Source organism: Akebia trifoliata, chromosome 6, assembly GCF_017979445.1.
Source record: "Akebia trifoliata isolate Shusen 1 chromosome 6, ASM1797944v1, whole genome shotgun sequence".
NCBI classification, from domain to species: Eukaryota; Viridiplantae; Streptophyta; class Magnoliopsida; order Ranunculales; family Lardizabalaceae; genus Akebia; species Akebia trifoliata.
This window is the reverse complement of record NC_141380.1, coordinates 22,938,459-22,952,733: the sequence shown is the minus strand read 5'-3', so window position 1 is coordinate 22,952,733 and position 14,275 is coordinate 22,938,459. Positions and strand designations below refer to the sequence as shown.

Sequence of the window (14,275 nt, the reverse complement as noted above, 5' to 3'; positions counted from 1 at the left end):
GAGTTTGATTTTTAATTTGGATTTAATTTTGAAAATTTTTTATCAGGTTTTCCTAAGGATCAAGGTCGCTAAGTCAAATTTGGACATTGAAGGGGAATTTTGGTCATTTTTTATTTTTCCTAAATTTATCTGTTTTCGTCGGTTTGGACTCCGTTAAACTCAAAATCACATTCTGAGTGCAATGGAGGTACTTTCGAGATTTTTCGGAGATCCAAAATTTATGAGGGTATTTTCATCATTTTAGGTGATTTTTATAAATTTTTACAAATTTCTCTGTTTTCATTTATTTGGGTCTTGTTAGATTCAAAATCACATTCTGAATGCAATTGAGGTACTTTCAAGATTTTTCGGAGATCCAAAATTTATGAGGGGTATTTTATGTCATTTTGGGTGATTTTTATAGATTTTTACAAATTTTAGCATGAGGTTTCTTTCAATCCTAACGTTATTATTTTTAAGTTCCGAGGTCACATTTTTCGAACGTAACGTGATTTCTAAGTTATCGAACTGTGTAGCGAACCTATGCATATGTGCTTGCTAAGTAGGACGTAAGATGTAGCGATCTAAGCGTGCATCAACTTCTATGTTGAGTTGTGACGAGTAGGGGGATGAAAAGAAACTAGAAACAGAAGGAATCAAGCAGTACTGACAAGCCTTCGAGTTCTTTATGCTTATCATTAGGAATCCACAACAACTGCATGACAAATTGTCAAATTAGGCAGATGCAAATAAAATGGTGTCTACAACTACAACTTGGTGGAGTCCTGATTTCTTTAAACTATGGATATGTGATGCCTTGGTTTCTTTGGGCTCTAACTTGGTGGAGTCTCGATTTCTTTGGATTTTAGATCAGTGAAGCCTCAATTTTTTGGACTACAACTTAGTGAAGTCTCAATTTCTTTGGATTATGGATCAATGAAGTCTTAGTTTCTTTGAGTTACAATTTGGTGGAATCTTGTTATCTTTGGACTCTGAATCTTCTCAAATTTTGTTTTATTTGGGTTGGAACTTGATGAAGTCACACTATGCTTTGACTTTGAATATGTTGAAATCTCATTTTTTTTGGTCTACAACTTTATGGACTTTGGATTAATGAAGCCTCAATTTCTTTGGATTTGAACTTAATAAAGTTTCAATGTTTTTGGACTTTTGATAATGAAGTATCGGTTTCTTTGAGTTGAACTTAATAATATTGCTCTAAATGCAAGATTTAATTAAACACATGCAGGTTACGAGAAATCCACTTGGATTTGAATTGGTCAGGCCTATTTTCTTAGGTTTGAAAATATGGACTTCTTTTGAAAAATCCGATTATGATATATTTGGACTCATCTTGATGATCGATCCTCACTTGGTCAAGATTATTCATCACGACACGACTCTGGTTAAACTACAACTAATTGGGTACCACTAACAGGTAGGATTGTTTTTTGAAAAATGCCCTTAATTTAAGTTGACAAATAATATCGGAAACTAGATTACCAATTTGGAGATGTACACTAAGACATGATGACGAACAAGATGTCACAAATTCGATACATCAAATCAAATGATGACATCCTTATAAAATTTCAAGACTTTTAATATTATCATGTGTGCAATTTTGAGCAAGTTTTTTCTTTTTGAAAACTTAAGATAGGCTCGAATTTGCTAAATTAGATTTTCTTTTTTGATGATTGAATCGATCTATTATATCCCTTTTGGATCATTTAGTCTAATGAAAATACTTTTGAAGATCTGAGATGATTTTAATGACTCATGAGTTTTTGCCAGTTTGGGCTTAAACATTGTCTCTCATTGAAATTCTTTGCTAGGGAGATGAATTTTGAAGCAATATATCTTTTCAAAGTTTTTACTTAGATCGCCCTTTTGGGGTTTCAATCTAACAGTATGCTCCTTTTGATTTTTTCTTGACTTTTGCCTAGATTGTATTTTCAAGTTTTCAATCTAGGGAACTTTGACTTTTTCTTATTTGATGTCCTAATTTTTGCTTAGGTCGCCCCTTTTGGATTTTCAACTTAACGGGCTTCACAATTATTTTTTGTTATGTCCTAAATTTTTTTTTAGGCTACCCTTTTGGGTTAACCTAATGTGCTCTTGTTTTCTGCAATGGGCCTCAAATAGTTTACTGTTGTGAATCCTTCCACCTTGACCAATTTAAATGATACTTATGAAGGCTCTATAAATGAGCTTAGGAAAAATGTTTAAAAGGAATTAGATGAATGCCCAAATTATCAAAATTCCCTTTATTTGATGCATAAAGATATCTTTGAAAAGAACAAGAAAAAAATATAAAATTAAAATTAAAAATCTACTTTAGATTGACAAATAAGGTCGTTCCACTGAGGATAGGGGATTAATATTTTAGATTTTAAAAAATTGAAAGAAAAATGATGTGATTTTAGAGAAAAACTAAATTTTATCGAGAAAAAAAATTAAAACTAAAAAAAAATTATAATTTAAGAAAATCTAGGGAGAATGAATTCACAAAAATAATCTAATTAAATATAATCATAATATTCAAGTTCTTGTCAGATAATTGAAATCAAGAACCCAACTAAGGATCTTGATTAAGAATATTTTTCATTAAAAATTCTTATGAAATAGATCTAATTAATTTGCTAAAATTTCATTCATTTAAAATATTTTATTTCCCAATGATTCTCTATCACACTGAGCATATGATATAATTGATTTTATTTCAATAGTAAAATTAACATAACACTTATCTTTATTATTGATAAATTTCTTGAAATCCTTGAGCAAAATTTTCATTGTCTTCCAAAATTATAGCAAAACTAAAAATAAATAAAATCGAAAGCTAAAATATGAAGAGGAAAGAGAAAGACATTATGAGAGGAGAAATTGAAGAGAGAGCTCCCAAAACTAAGGAGTTAAGGTTTTTTTATAGAGAAAAATTAGAATTGCCTTAGCAATACATTTTCGTCCTCAAAACATTTAATTTAGTTCTCCTTCATAAAGTAAAAATATCTTATTTTCTCAATTAAGATTTCAACCTCCATTGACCTTGTCGCGTTATAGTAACTAAGAAAAAGTTATTTCCATAATGGTAAAACGTGATAGATTTGAAGTCTTTGACTTGTTACACATTTTTTTTTTACCATGAAAAGTCCAAATTGTCATTTCTTCATTAGACACAAAATTGTTCTCCTCTGAATAAATTTTCTAAACTTACTGGTTTTGCCTTAATTTGAAGTAAAAAATTATAGATCAAATGGCATCATGTGATAGATTTAGAGTGAATTACAACTTGATTATGTCAATCAAGGACCATTAAATCTTTTAGATCATGTTTTGACTTTGAATTTAACCTTAACATTTGAATTTTACTTTGATCTCTATTCTTATTTTTTCAATTTCCATTCGTTTTACCTACAATAAATGAACATACAATTAGACTCGAAATCCGTGAAAATACATGCAATTTAGTCAATAAAATGTAATTTATGATGACTTGACTATTATGCATAATTCCATGAAAAAAAATCATAGGAATATAATATCTTTTTTACAACCTTTCCTTGAGGATGGATGCATGAGTAGGAGTTTGTAATGTGAATGCATGCAAATATTCCCTAAGAAACTTATTTTGGATTTAGAAGGGGAGATTATCTCACATATAGAGATTACTCTCTAACCACCCTTGTCATTCAAGAGTGCTTATACTGCATGATTACAATAAATAAGCTTAAATATAAAGTTGAGAAATAAAAATAAGAGGGGTAAAGATAAAAGAGGAGAGTAGGGAATGCAATACTTGAAATTAAATCTCATCCTCATACACCTTGTGTACTTATTTTTTTTCTTCTTCTTCTTCTTAAGTTCTTGATGAAGTTTTTTTTTTTTTTTGAATTATGACTTAAAAGGGAAAGAAATATTAAGAGAGTGAAGATTTTATGAAGAAGACTTTTTGAGTAGGAAATTTATTAGAATTTAAGATTGAATAAGGGAGCTTGATGGCATGACTTTCTATTGAAAAAATGATTATTTATAGAGTTTTTGAGAGACATTTGGGAGGTAAAGTACCCAAAAACAAAAAGAAATGACATGGAATTTAGGTTGTTTCTTTTTCAATTATTAATTATTATGAGGGTAAAGGTGCAAATTGTGAAATTAAATCCTAAAAGCAAATTTGGCCTTTGATTTTTTAGTAAATACTTTAAAAAGTAAGTGTAAAGAGGTAAGAGACAAAAATTATTTTGGAAGTAAATCAGTTGGGAGAACTATAGAAATATTATGACCTTTGAGTGCACTGTGAAAGTGTGACTAGGACTTAGAGGTTTAGCATTATAAAGCAAGCTAAAACAAAAGTTATCAGGACGGTTGGGTTATCCGATGGATAGCTCCCACGCCCAAGATTGACCTTAAAAATGTATCAGACCTCGAAAAACAGGCCCAATAACTACACATATCTAAGCTATAATACCTAAACCAAGTCCACGAGATAGGTTTGGATGAGCCAAACCCGAGCCATCAATGATTTTTTATTGGTGATTTTGTAGTGACTCGACAAAATGATGTTATGGCCCACAATATGCCGAACTCTATTATTTGAGTGAAAAGTGAATATGGGTGTCCACGATGTGATTAGTAAACCCATGTAGCAGTCAAATTAAAAAATTGTAAGTTTGAGTCAATGACCGAGCCAAGATTGAATCAACTCTCGAAAAGTCGACCTTCACCTTAATTAGATTCCCAATAAGATGAAAATCTACTTAATTTATAGTAAATTATACCCGGTTGGAGACCTACAAATTAGGTAGCATTTTAATAAGCCTAGTGGATTCACATTTTGACAAATCCAAAGGTTTAGTAATCTAAATTCACACATGTATGTATACTTTGAATGATAAAAGTGAGCAATTCTCAATAATGGACCAAAAGCAAATATTCTCCACCACCGAGAAGGGGCTAATTATGGGAGGGATAAAAGTTTACTTTATTTGAATCAACTACATGGTACGATTAAAATCGAGAACTTATCTAATTAGAAAGATAATCCCTAATTGGAAAGACTCTTTTAAGTAATTATCATATTTAATGACATATGTATTTGGTAATTGCAATTCAAGAGAGAATGAGATTCTTTTTAAGATCTTATTTTTAATCTACCTAAAGAAAAATGCATGTAAAAAAAAAAAAAATGTGAACCGAATATGAATTTACACGTGTATCAGTTAAATGATGCGTGTGATGTGCGGGCATTGCACGTGCTCGATGGAGGGAGACACCCATATCCCTTTGGCTTCGGACCTAGCTCTTCCAGTCCCCCTAGTCGAACATAAGTTTGGACACCCTCATTATCAAAAAAGTAAAAAAATAAAAGCGACCAATATTCTCAATAGTGTACTACAATAAAATATGCTCTACCACCAAGAAGGGACTAACTATGGGAGCGATAAAATTTTACGTTATTTGAATCGACTACATGGTATGATCAAAATCAAGATCTTATATGATTAGGAAGATAATCTCAAATTGGAAAGACTTTTTAAGTGATTATCATAGTCTATTTAGATGAAACGTAGAAAGTAATTAGGAATAAAGTAACTTTTATAAAATAGAAAGTAGTTTCTTTTTTTCTTTTTTCTTTTTAAATAAAGATTTTTTTTTAAAAGAAGTTTTCTAAAATGAATCCAACTAGACTTTAGAATGTGAACCAAAAATACGAGATTGGAGAAGAGGGAAGTGAATGCCACAGGTTTAGGGATGTAATTCACGATGAACCCATCAACAAATTTTATGAATTTTGTTTTTTATTTCTTTATTTTGATGTTGTTCAATTAATTTCAGTTTTAGTCAAGAATTAACCCATCTTGACATAAATCATTAATAAAATTGTAACAAAAGTTATTAAGACGGTCAGGTTGTTCGATGACATAGTTCCCAAGCTCAAGATTTACCCTAAAATTGTAGCATGTTTCAAAAAGCCGGCCCAATAAGTACACATACCCAAGTAACAATACTAAAAGTCCAGTCCACGGACCAGGTTGGGATGGGCCAAACCCGGCCTATCAACAAAGATCCATTAAATGACTACGTTTGAGACAAAATTTAACATTGTAATTATGTAAAGTTTGAGGGGGCATTTTTGGAATTCGAACGTTACATGTTTTTCACTGAGATAGTGACCCCTGAAGCAATTCTCACCACGAAACCAGAACTTTCCAGAAGACAAACTAGAAATGAACTCCAAATGGCATCTAAAACAAAACAACCAAAATGAAACTCAAATTGAAATTCAACCAATCACGCTCTAGCATTAGATCGTTTTACCTAAGCCACAACTTAAGATACGCACCCTACACGTGGCATTATGACTTCTACCACTCAAGGACCACCAAGCAAATTTCCCATAAAGATGCCACGTGTCAGCCCATCAACCCCAGACTCTCTCCTCTCTCAGTGCTTCTGGTTAACTGTGGGTGGAGAAAAATAGGGTTAAAAAAAAAAAAAAAAAAAAACGTCTTCGATGCTCAAATCGGTTTTCTCAGATAAATTTGAATCGTTAGGTTTTTGGGAATCGATTCTGAAGTGGATTTCAGTGGAGAAGATCGTTTTTGTTTGTTTTTGTAGTGAGTTCGGAGATGTTTGAATTGAACTGTGAGCGCTCGATCGAATTGGGATTCAACAAAGTGATCTGCAGTTTTTTCTTCTGAGATGTTTGATTGGAACGACAAAGAGGTAATTTTATTCTCCATAATAATAATTTTTTCCTTTTATTTTTTTCAAGTGGGTTTTGGAGTATTTGGATCACTTATTTTTCTGTGTTTTTTTTTTTTTTTTTTAAATTATTTTATTTAATAGATAATTGATTTATTGATTGATTCTTTTTGTTGATTTAAAACACGATTTGGGGAATTTTGTAGTGTTAAGTGGCAAAAATATTCATTTGGTTGTGTTTTAGAATTTGATCCCAATTTAACAAATAAGTTTTGAAAATTTTTTGTAAGGGGTAAAAAAAGGAAATTATATGCAAATTAATCGCAGGTTGAGACGATCCTCTGACGACTCCCTACTAACAATCAAATTCTATTAAAAAACAGGAACCTGAAAAAATCCCTTCACAATCTTTGATGTTAGAAGAGCAATTGAAAACTAAGGGCTTAATATTGAAAATTATGTTGTGAACATCATCTTCTTTGCTTTCAAAAGCCCCGTAATTTCTCTATACAATTATGTTATGTTATAAATAAGGCTCTTAGGGTTTATATTAGTTGAAGTAGTTTTTAGAGAAGTATTTTAGGATACTAGATGATGCAAGGTGTGAGGAGGCTGAACCCCTCAAAGTGTCAATTTTAATGTAATTAGTCTTTTTATTTTTATATGTTTGGTTTTTTGTGTTTGTAACTATATTTGTTTTCCTTCAGATAGCTTGGGTCATGTTTTTAGGACTCCTTGAAAATTGGATTAGGTAGCACCTAGAACTCGCTTATCAATGTAATAAAAATTGTTACGAAAAAGAGAATAGTAACTGGATTAGCGGCATCTAGGATACTTACAAAGATATTTTCCTCTTCCATGATGTATGGTTGAATTGTTTGTTCATGGATCAATGAAGAAATGACCCTAATGATAGCCTAAACCAAGTTCACAACTATCTCCCAAGAATTCCTAGACAAACCCGACAAAATTCTTTCATACGAAGGATTGCATCCACCCTTTTTAAGGGGTACAAGATCAGGGCAGAGATATGTGGAATTTGTGCCGTGAAGGACTAGGAGCTGAAGCACATCTAACCAAAATGGTGTTACTATCATATTTTGTCAATCTTGATACCGTTGTTGTGTGTCAGACCAGTTTGCACTAGAAGATGCGTGAAGCCTCCGGTAAAGCCGGTTAACCTCAGACACCTCAACAAAATACTCCATGTGTCTGCACAAACGTAATAAGGTAATGAGAGCACCTAGACTATTTCTCAACACTTGATGATAGTTCGGTCAACTCATTTTGGTAAAATAGTCAAGTTCTCTGACCCATTTGATCATCGAACCCTCCGGGAGCCAAAAATGGCTCTTAAGGGTTGCTGAGTGTCATTCTACGGGTGCCACCCGGGTATTTCCGGGTGCCACTGGCAGAGGCTACCCAATGGTCATTATTTTGAAAAATGTGACCGTTAGACCTTTCGGTGCCACTTGAAATTGTTTGGATGCCACCGGTAGATGACTATTAGACCTTTCGGTGCAACTTGGAATTGTCCAGGTGCCACCGGTAGATGACTGTTAGCCCACAAATTCCTATATATTTGAGCCCCTTGGCTCGTTTGTGGGTTGATCAAACCCTAGAGAAGTTTTGCTCTCCCCTTATATTACCTTGAGACTATTCTCTATCCATAAGAGAGCCTTAGCTTAATTGTACCCTCCTTCAATCCTAGCTCCTTCTTGTTTGGTTCTTCTTCTTCTTTCAACCTTACCTTGCATACACATTAGTACATCACTCAAAGCAAGGAATAAAATGAGATGGATGAAGTGAAGGCCAAAGACATGAAGATCTCGAGTGCTTGATTTGAAGACCAATTTGTATTGAGTGATTTCTGGTCATTTTTGTGTTTTAATTTGTAAACCTTCTAAAGGAGTTTCTTGGTTTTGTCTTGTCAAGAACCAAGCACTTGCTTGGGACTCTTGACAAGTGACAAGGTTCTAAGCTTCCTAAGGATAAAACTTAGAATGAGAGTGAGGTGTTACCTCTTTCGAACAAGAAGGTTATGGGATTTAGCCTAGGGAAAAATTCCAAGTACGGTTTGAGGTGAACCGAAAACCTCTTTGATTAGTGAATATCAAAAACCTAGAGTTGGTGATCTTAGGAGTGGATGTAGGCACGTTGCCGAACCACTATAAATCTTGTGTCTTGTGTATTATTTACGTTTTCCACCGATTATACACTTTGGATATATGTATGTCATGAATGAATGTGCCATGAATGTTTCAATTGAGTATGCCATGCATGACGTGTGATGAATGCATAAAACTAAGTGTATGTACATTGAATTGAATTTTGGAGACCTTGAGGAAAATCTGGAATCCGTGAATGAACCTAGGTAAACTCATAGTTAAATCATAACACCTACGTGAATTTAAATAATGGAACGAATTTTTAAATTTGTCCTATTCACCCCCCTCTAGGACTAGACACAGTACAAAGCCCGTAATTTCAAAAGGAAGACATTGGAATATATTAGAGTCGATTATGGTGAAGAAGACTGTACTATATCATGATCAAGTATGATTGTTATAGGAAAAACCAACTGCATATGACAGTGCTATGTTTGCATAGCTTTTTAAAGGCATGGACAAACAATGCAAACATTCTTGTTCTTTTAAAGAAGGCTAAATCTTTCTAAGGATCATTGAGTGCTTGACCATATCTTGTGAGATTAGGATGTAAGTCTTAACATGTATCCATGCGTTGTTTGGGTTCTCAAATAGATGCATTCAACAATTAAGGAGTGCTTCACAAATAAGCAATCCCCTTAGCAATTTTGGCTCGTCAAACCTATGATCTCTCCAAGAACCCAATGGGAAAGCTGCACTTGGTCATTTATTATGTGTGGGTTGGCAAATGATACTTGGAAAGTCAATTTGGTCACACATGTGCTAAATTTTGCTGCTCTAGGCATTGAATTGGTCCTATTTCAACGAGACATGCAAATATTGGTGGCTTCCTACCACTACTATATTTTCGCTTGAATCGTTTTTTTATTGGGTAAGGTACTTTTTACTTGGGGACTCTAAAGAAATTAACACCTAGATTATGCTTGAATCTAATTGGAGTATTGGGATCATACAAATTATTAAAATAGGACCCATGTAACAAAATTGTTATTGTATGTTGAAGTTCAATTGAAATAGAAACAAACAATGATTCTAAAAAGAAAATGGAACCCTGACATGAAACAATCAAGAAAGGGCACAATTTTTTATCAAATGATAGCAAAATATAAAAAAAAAAAAAGTTAGAATAAAGAAGAGGAGAAAACATGACGATGATTTCATGTTTTGATGGAACCTAGCCAAAATTTGTACTAAACATTGTATCATAACAGGAGTAGAGAAATTAAGATTTTGTAAACTCTGGAATGTATGATTGCCTTGAAACAATGAAAGGCTTTTTTTAGTTTTGTAATCCACAAGTTTTCAATGGCAGGGGCCACATCTTCTTTGTAGAGAGTTATTTTATAGTCAGTTGCAAGCCACGTAGTTGGTTATCTTGGAAACTAGGCCTTTTATCTCTTCCTTATCTATGTATCCTTCCTCCACAACCTTTTTTCTAGGAAAGTAATTAGATTGAAAAATTGATAGTTAGGCATGGCTCTATGTCAAAGGTTGAATCATCCACCTTGGTTATTTTTATGTCCAAATTGAGGTCTATCTAGTATCCCAATTTATTTTGTCTTTATTCTCTTTACCGAGGAAAGTGGAGTTGAGATTGGATAGGCTCTTTTGAGACTTTTTATGGCATGACAAGGAGGGTAATAAGAAGTATCACATTATGAGTTTGAAGTGTGTTTCTAAGGCTAAAAATAAAGGGGGTCTTGGAGTGAGACGATTGGGGTTGGTGAACTCAACATTATTAGGGAAATGGCTTTGGAGATTCAGGGTTGAAGAGGATAGTCCATGGAGGAAGATCATCGAGGCGAAGTTTGAGACAAATGCTTTTGGGTGGGAGAGTGGAAGAGCTCGTGACACTCATGGTTGTGGTATGTGGAAATGTATATTGAGAATGCTTCCTTTGTTCCATGTGAGGACTTATCTGAAGGTGGGAAAAGTAAACAAAGCGAGGTTTTGGGAGGATACTTTGTGTGGACATCGTCCTCTTATGGAGGAGTTCCTAGTTTTGTATTCCCTTTCAACAAAGAAAAGTCTTCCCTATTTCAAGCTTCAAAGTTCCTCAAGGAGATGAATGGTCTTGGGAGTTTGACTTCTGTAGAGTTTTAAAAGCGGTATCTTAAACCATCTTAGACGACAACTATTAGGTAGAGCAGAAGTTAAAGCAGTATCTTAAACCATAAGTGGTTAATCTATTTGAGTCCCATGGTCAAGAATCTCAATCTAGTATTCTTGGAACCATACCAAATTTGGGAAGTCTACCACCTAGGAATCAAATTGACTCTACTTCCAATGTTAGAAATGACAAGGAAAAGGCAATTGTTCGTGAGTGTTCATGTAGGAATGACAATAACAAATGGTACAAGTGTTATGGTGATGGACACTTTGCATATCAACGTCTTTTGAGATAACCAATAAAGCTTTGTTGATTGAGGGAACATAAGAGGAAGGCAATTGGGGTGAGTTTGATGAGGAATTTTACGAGCCCAAGATTGGTGTCAACGATGAGAAGTATAATGATCTTGAGGTTCATTTAGGTTGTGCTAGGCATACCTTGTGTCGTCGTAAGGATTCAAGAGCCCTAGTAAGGAATGGCCTAGCCCAACAAAAACAAAATGATGATTGGTAGATGACTATTTTCTATACTTATGTCAAATGTAGAGATAATAATTGTAAGCTATCATCGATAGTACGAATTGCACAAATGTGGTTTCCTCTTGCACCTTCTCTTGCATAGGGTTGATCCTTGTAGCCCACCCTCAACCTATTGAGTTGCATGTATAGATGCTTCATCTAATTCTATCTCTCAAAGATGTTAGGTCTTAATATAGTTTTCTTCGTAAGATGACACCTTGTGGGGCGACATAGCACCCATTGACGTAGGTTACATCATCTTATGTAGATCCTGACTTTATGACAAAGATGTGACATTATTCGGTTGTTTTAATTTATGTTCCTTTCTCCACAATGGCAAGGAAATCATGTTGAATCATCTTCATTCAAGTCCAAAGTAGAAAAAAAAGAGAATGCAACCAAGAAAGAGGGTAGAAAAGAGCCTAAGTGAAAGTCTTTCCATATCCCAAAGGAATTTGAGAAATATGCGAGAAAAGATGCAACAATCTTTACTTTTTGTCACAAAAGTGGCCTCTCTATTAGCTATAAGGATGCCATCTAAGATTTTTCTACCTTTCACAAAAGCCCTATAGGCAAGCCTAATGATGTCTTACTACACCGCTTTCATCCTAAAGGCTAATAACTTAGAAAGAATCTTATACACCAAGCACACCAATCTAAATGGCTTCAGATCTAAAGTGTCTTCCTACCCCGATTTTTTTGGAATTAGTGCCACAAAAGTGCAATTTGACCTCAGATCCAAGAAACTTTCCTGAAACAATCGTCTAATGTCACCAAAACATCAACTTTAATGTTATCCCAACAAACTTTAAAAAAAAAAAGCCAAGTCAAAAGCCATCATGCCCAAAAGCCTTATCTCATGCCATCCCACTTACAAAAGAGAACACCTTTTTCTCTTCGAATGCACATTCTAACCATCTTTGCTACTTCAACACAATATATATATATATATATATATATATATATATATGTTCAACGGGGTTTGAACCTAGGTCATGGGATCAACTCTCCTCAAGCCTTTACCACTTAGCTAAGTTGCACCTTCAACTGCTCAAACAAGATATGAACTCCTTAGATTACAAATCCCTATAAAACTCCACGACATCTTCAACTACCTCCTCATCCCTAACTTTCTAAGTCCCATTACATTTTAATTTGGAGATATAATTCTCATGGCTATTAAAATTCGTCATGCGAGGATAAAACTTTGTATTATTATCTCATTCTTTTGACCATTTAATTTTTGATTTTTATCTACAACTAATCTCCTCCATAGATACCACCTTCTGAAATTGAGCCTTGAGATTTTCCCGCCTTTTTTTTCGTCAAACAATCTCCCTACTTTTTTATTTTTTATTTAGGTCATCTAACTCAGCCAACAACCCTATCTTCTTTACATCCATGCACTCAAATTTGTCCCTGTTCCACCTTTTGAGTATTTCCTTGATGACTTTTAGCTTGAGTTAAGCACCATCCCTAGCTTGCCATCGAAGGATAACTCACTTCAACAAGAATGAATCAAATCTCTAAAGCTTGGATACAACACCCACATATTCTCAAATCTAAACGGAATTAGGCGATGCTTCCTTCCCATGCCACCAAGGATATAAGATAGTGGTTCGACGCAAGGTTTGGGATTTTCTCCTAAACAACTCCCCAAAGTGCTCCTCCCAACAAGAAGAGATCAAAAAATGATCCAAACCTATTAAGGACTTGACAATCCTGATTATTAGACTAAGTATAGAAACCACCACATAAAAGGAGATCTACCAAATCATTGCAACTAACAAAGTTTGCAAAATATCCCATTTTAAATGTAATAGTTGAAAGCCCAAACTTCTCGTGCGGAAAAAAGAATAATGTTGAAGACACCTCCCAAACATTGTGACTTATCTCAATGGGTGCTATGTCATAAAGCTTTGGAATCTCCTTCCTTTTTTCGTTTATTGGGGATTGTGGAAGGAAAGAAATAGGTGTATTTTTTATGAGAAGGAGCTTTCGATTCAAGATCTATTGTTTTCCATTTTGGGGTTATTGCATTTTGGGGAAAGTTTACAAAGAGCTTGAAGGGATTTTCTTTGAGGGTTTTATTGTTAGGTGGGATTGGGTTTGTAACTTAGAGGCGACCTAAGGGGCTCAGCTCACCTCTTTTTGTTAAGTTTGTACTTGGGGTCATCTTGTCCCCTTTGTGTTCATAAATAAAATTTAAACTTATCAAAAAAAAAAAGTTACGGGTGGCCCACACACCCCGAAAAACCCTAGTGGAAATCTTCCCCAATCAACCTACACAAGATGGAGATTGAGTAAACACTACAAGGTCCTTCTCCACTACCAACACATTTTTATCCCGCATAACTAAGATACCTCCTGAAGCTCTAAACGTAGGAAGAGAGAGTTGCACCTTCGGGACTAAAGGCCCCAAAGATTCCCAATTACCATTTCAATCATGCAACCCAGCTTAGTTTCTCGCAACACCACCGGATGTGACTTTTGGTGATGAAGCATGCATTTAGTCATCGCATACTTGGATCTATCATTCAGGCCACATACATTCCAAGTAACAATTTTAATTGACACGAAGAATTAAACCTCTATGCCCAACCCTTTTCCCATCTAAAGATTTCAGAGGAAATTCCGCCATCGACCTCCTTGGATCCTTTACTCGTTTCTCACGTTTGCTCCTATTTTTCTTTACACTTTATCTTTATTAGCTAACGGTTTCATTATTTGCAACTTCGAAATCTCGACTTTACACCTCTTTTTGGGAGGCAAATAGTCCACATCATGCCTGACTT

General features: G+C 34.3%; 1 protein-coding gene across 3 annotated transcripts in view; it reads left to right on the top strand.

Moving 5' to 3' along the window:
• Positions 1-6,452: 6,452 nt before the first annotated feature.
• LOC147400426 (agglutinin-like protein) overlaps positions 6,453-14,275 on the top strand; it is a 29,072-nt gene continuing 21,249 nt past the window's right edge. For all 3 annotated transcript variants that reach the window (XM_086446105.1, XM_086446106.1, XM_086446103.1), the window contains exon 1: positions 6,453-6,705. In XM_086446105.1, the coding sequence (XP_086302231.1) occupies positions 6,682-6,705 (24 nt within the window). In that variant the 5' untranslated portion in view covers positions 6,453-6,681. The remainder of the gene's footprint in view (positions 6,706-14,275) is intronic.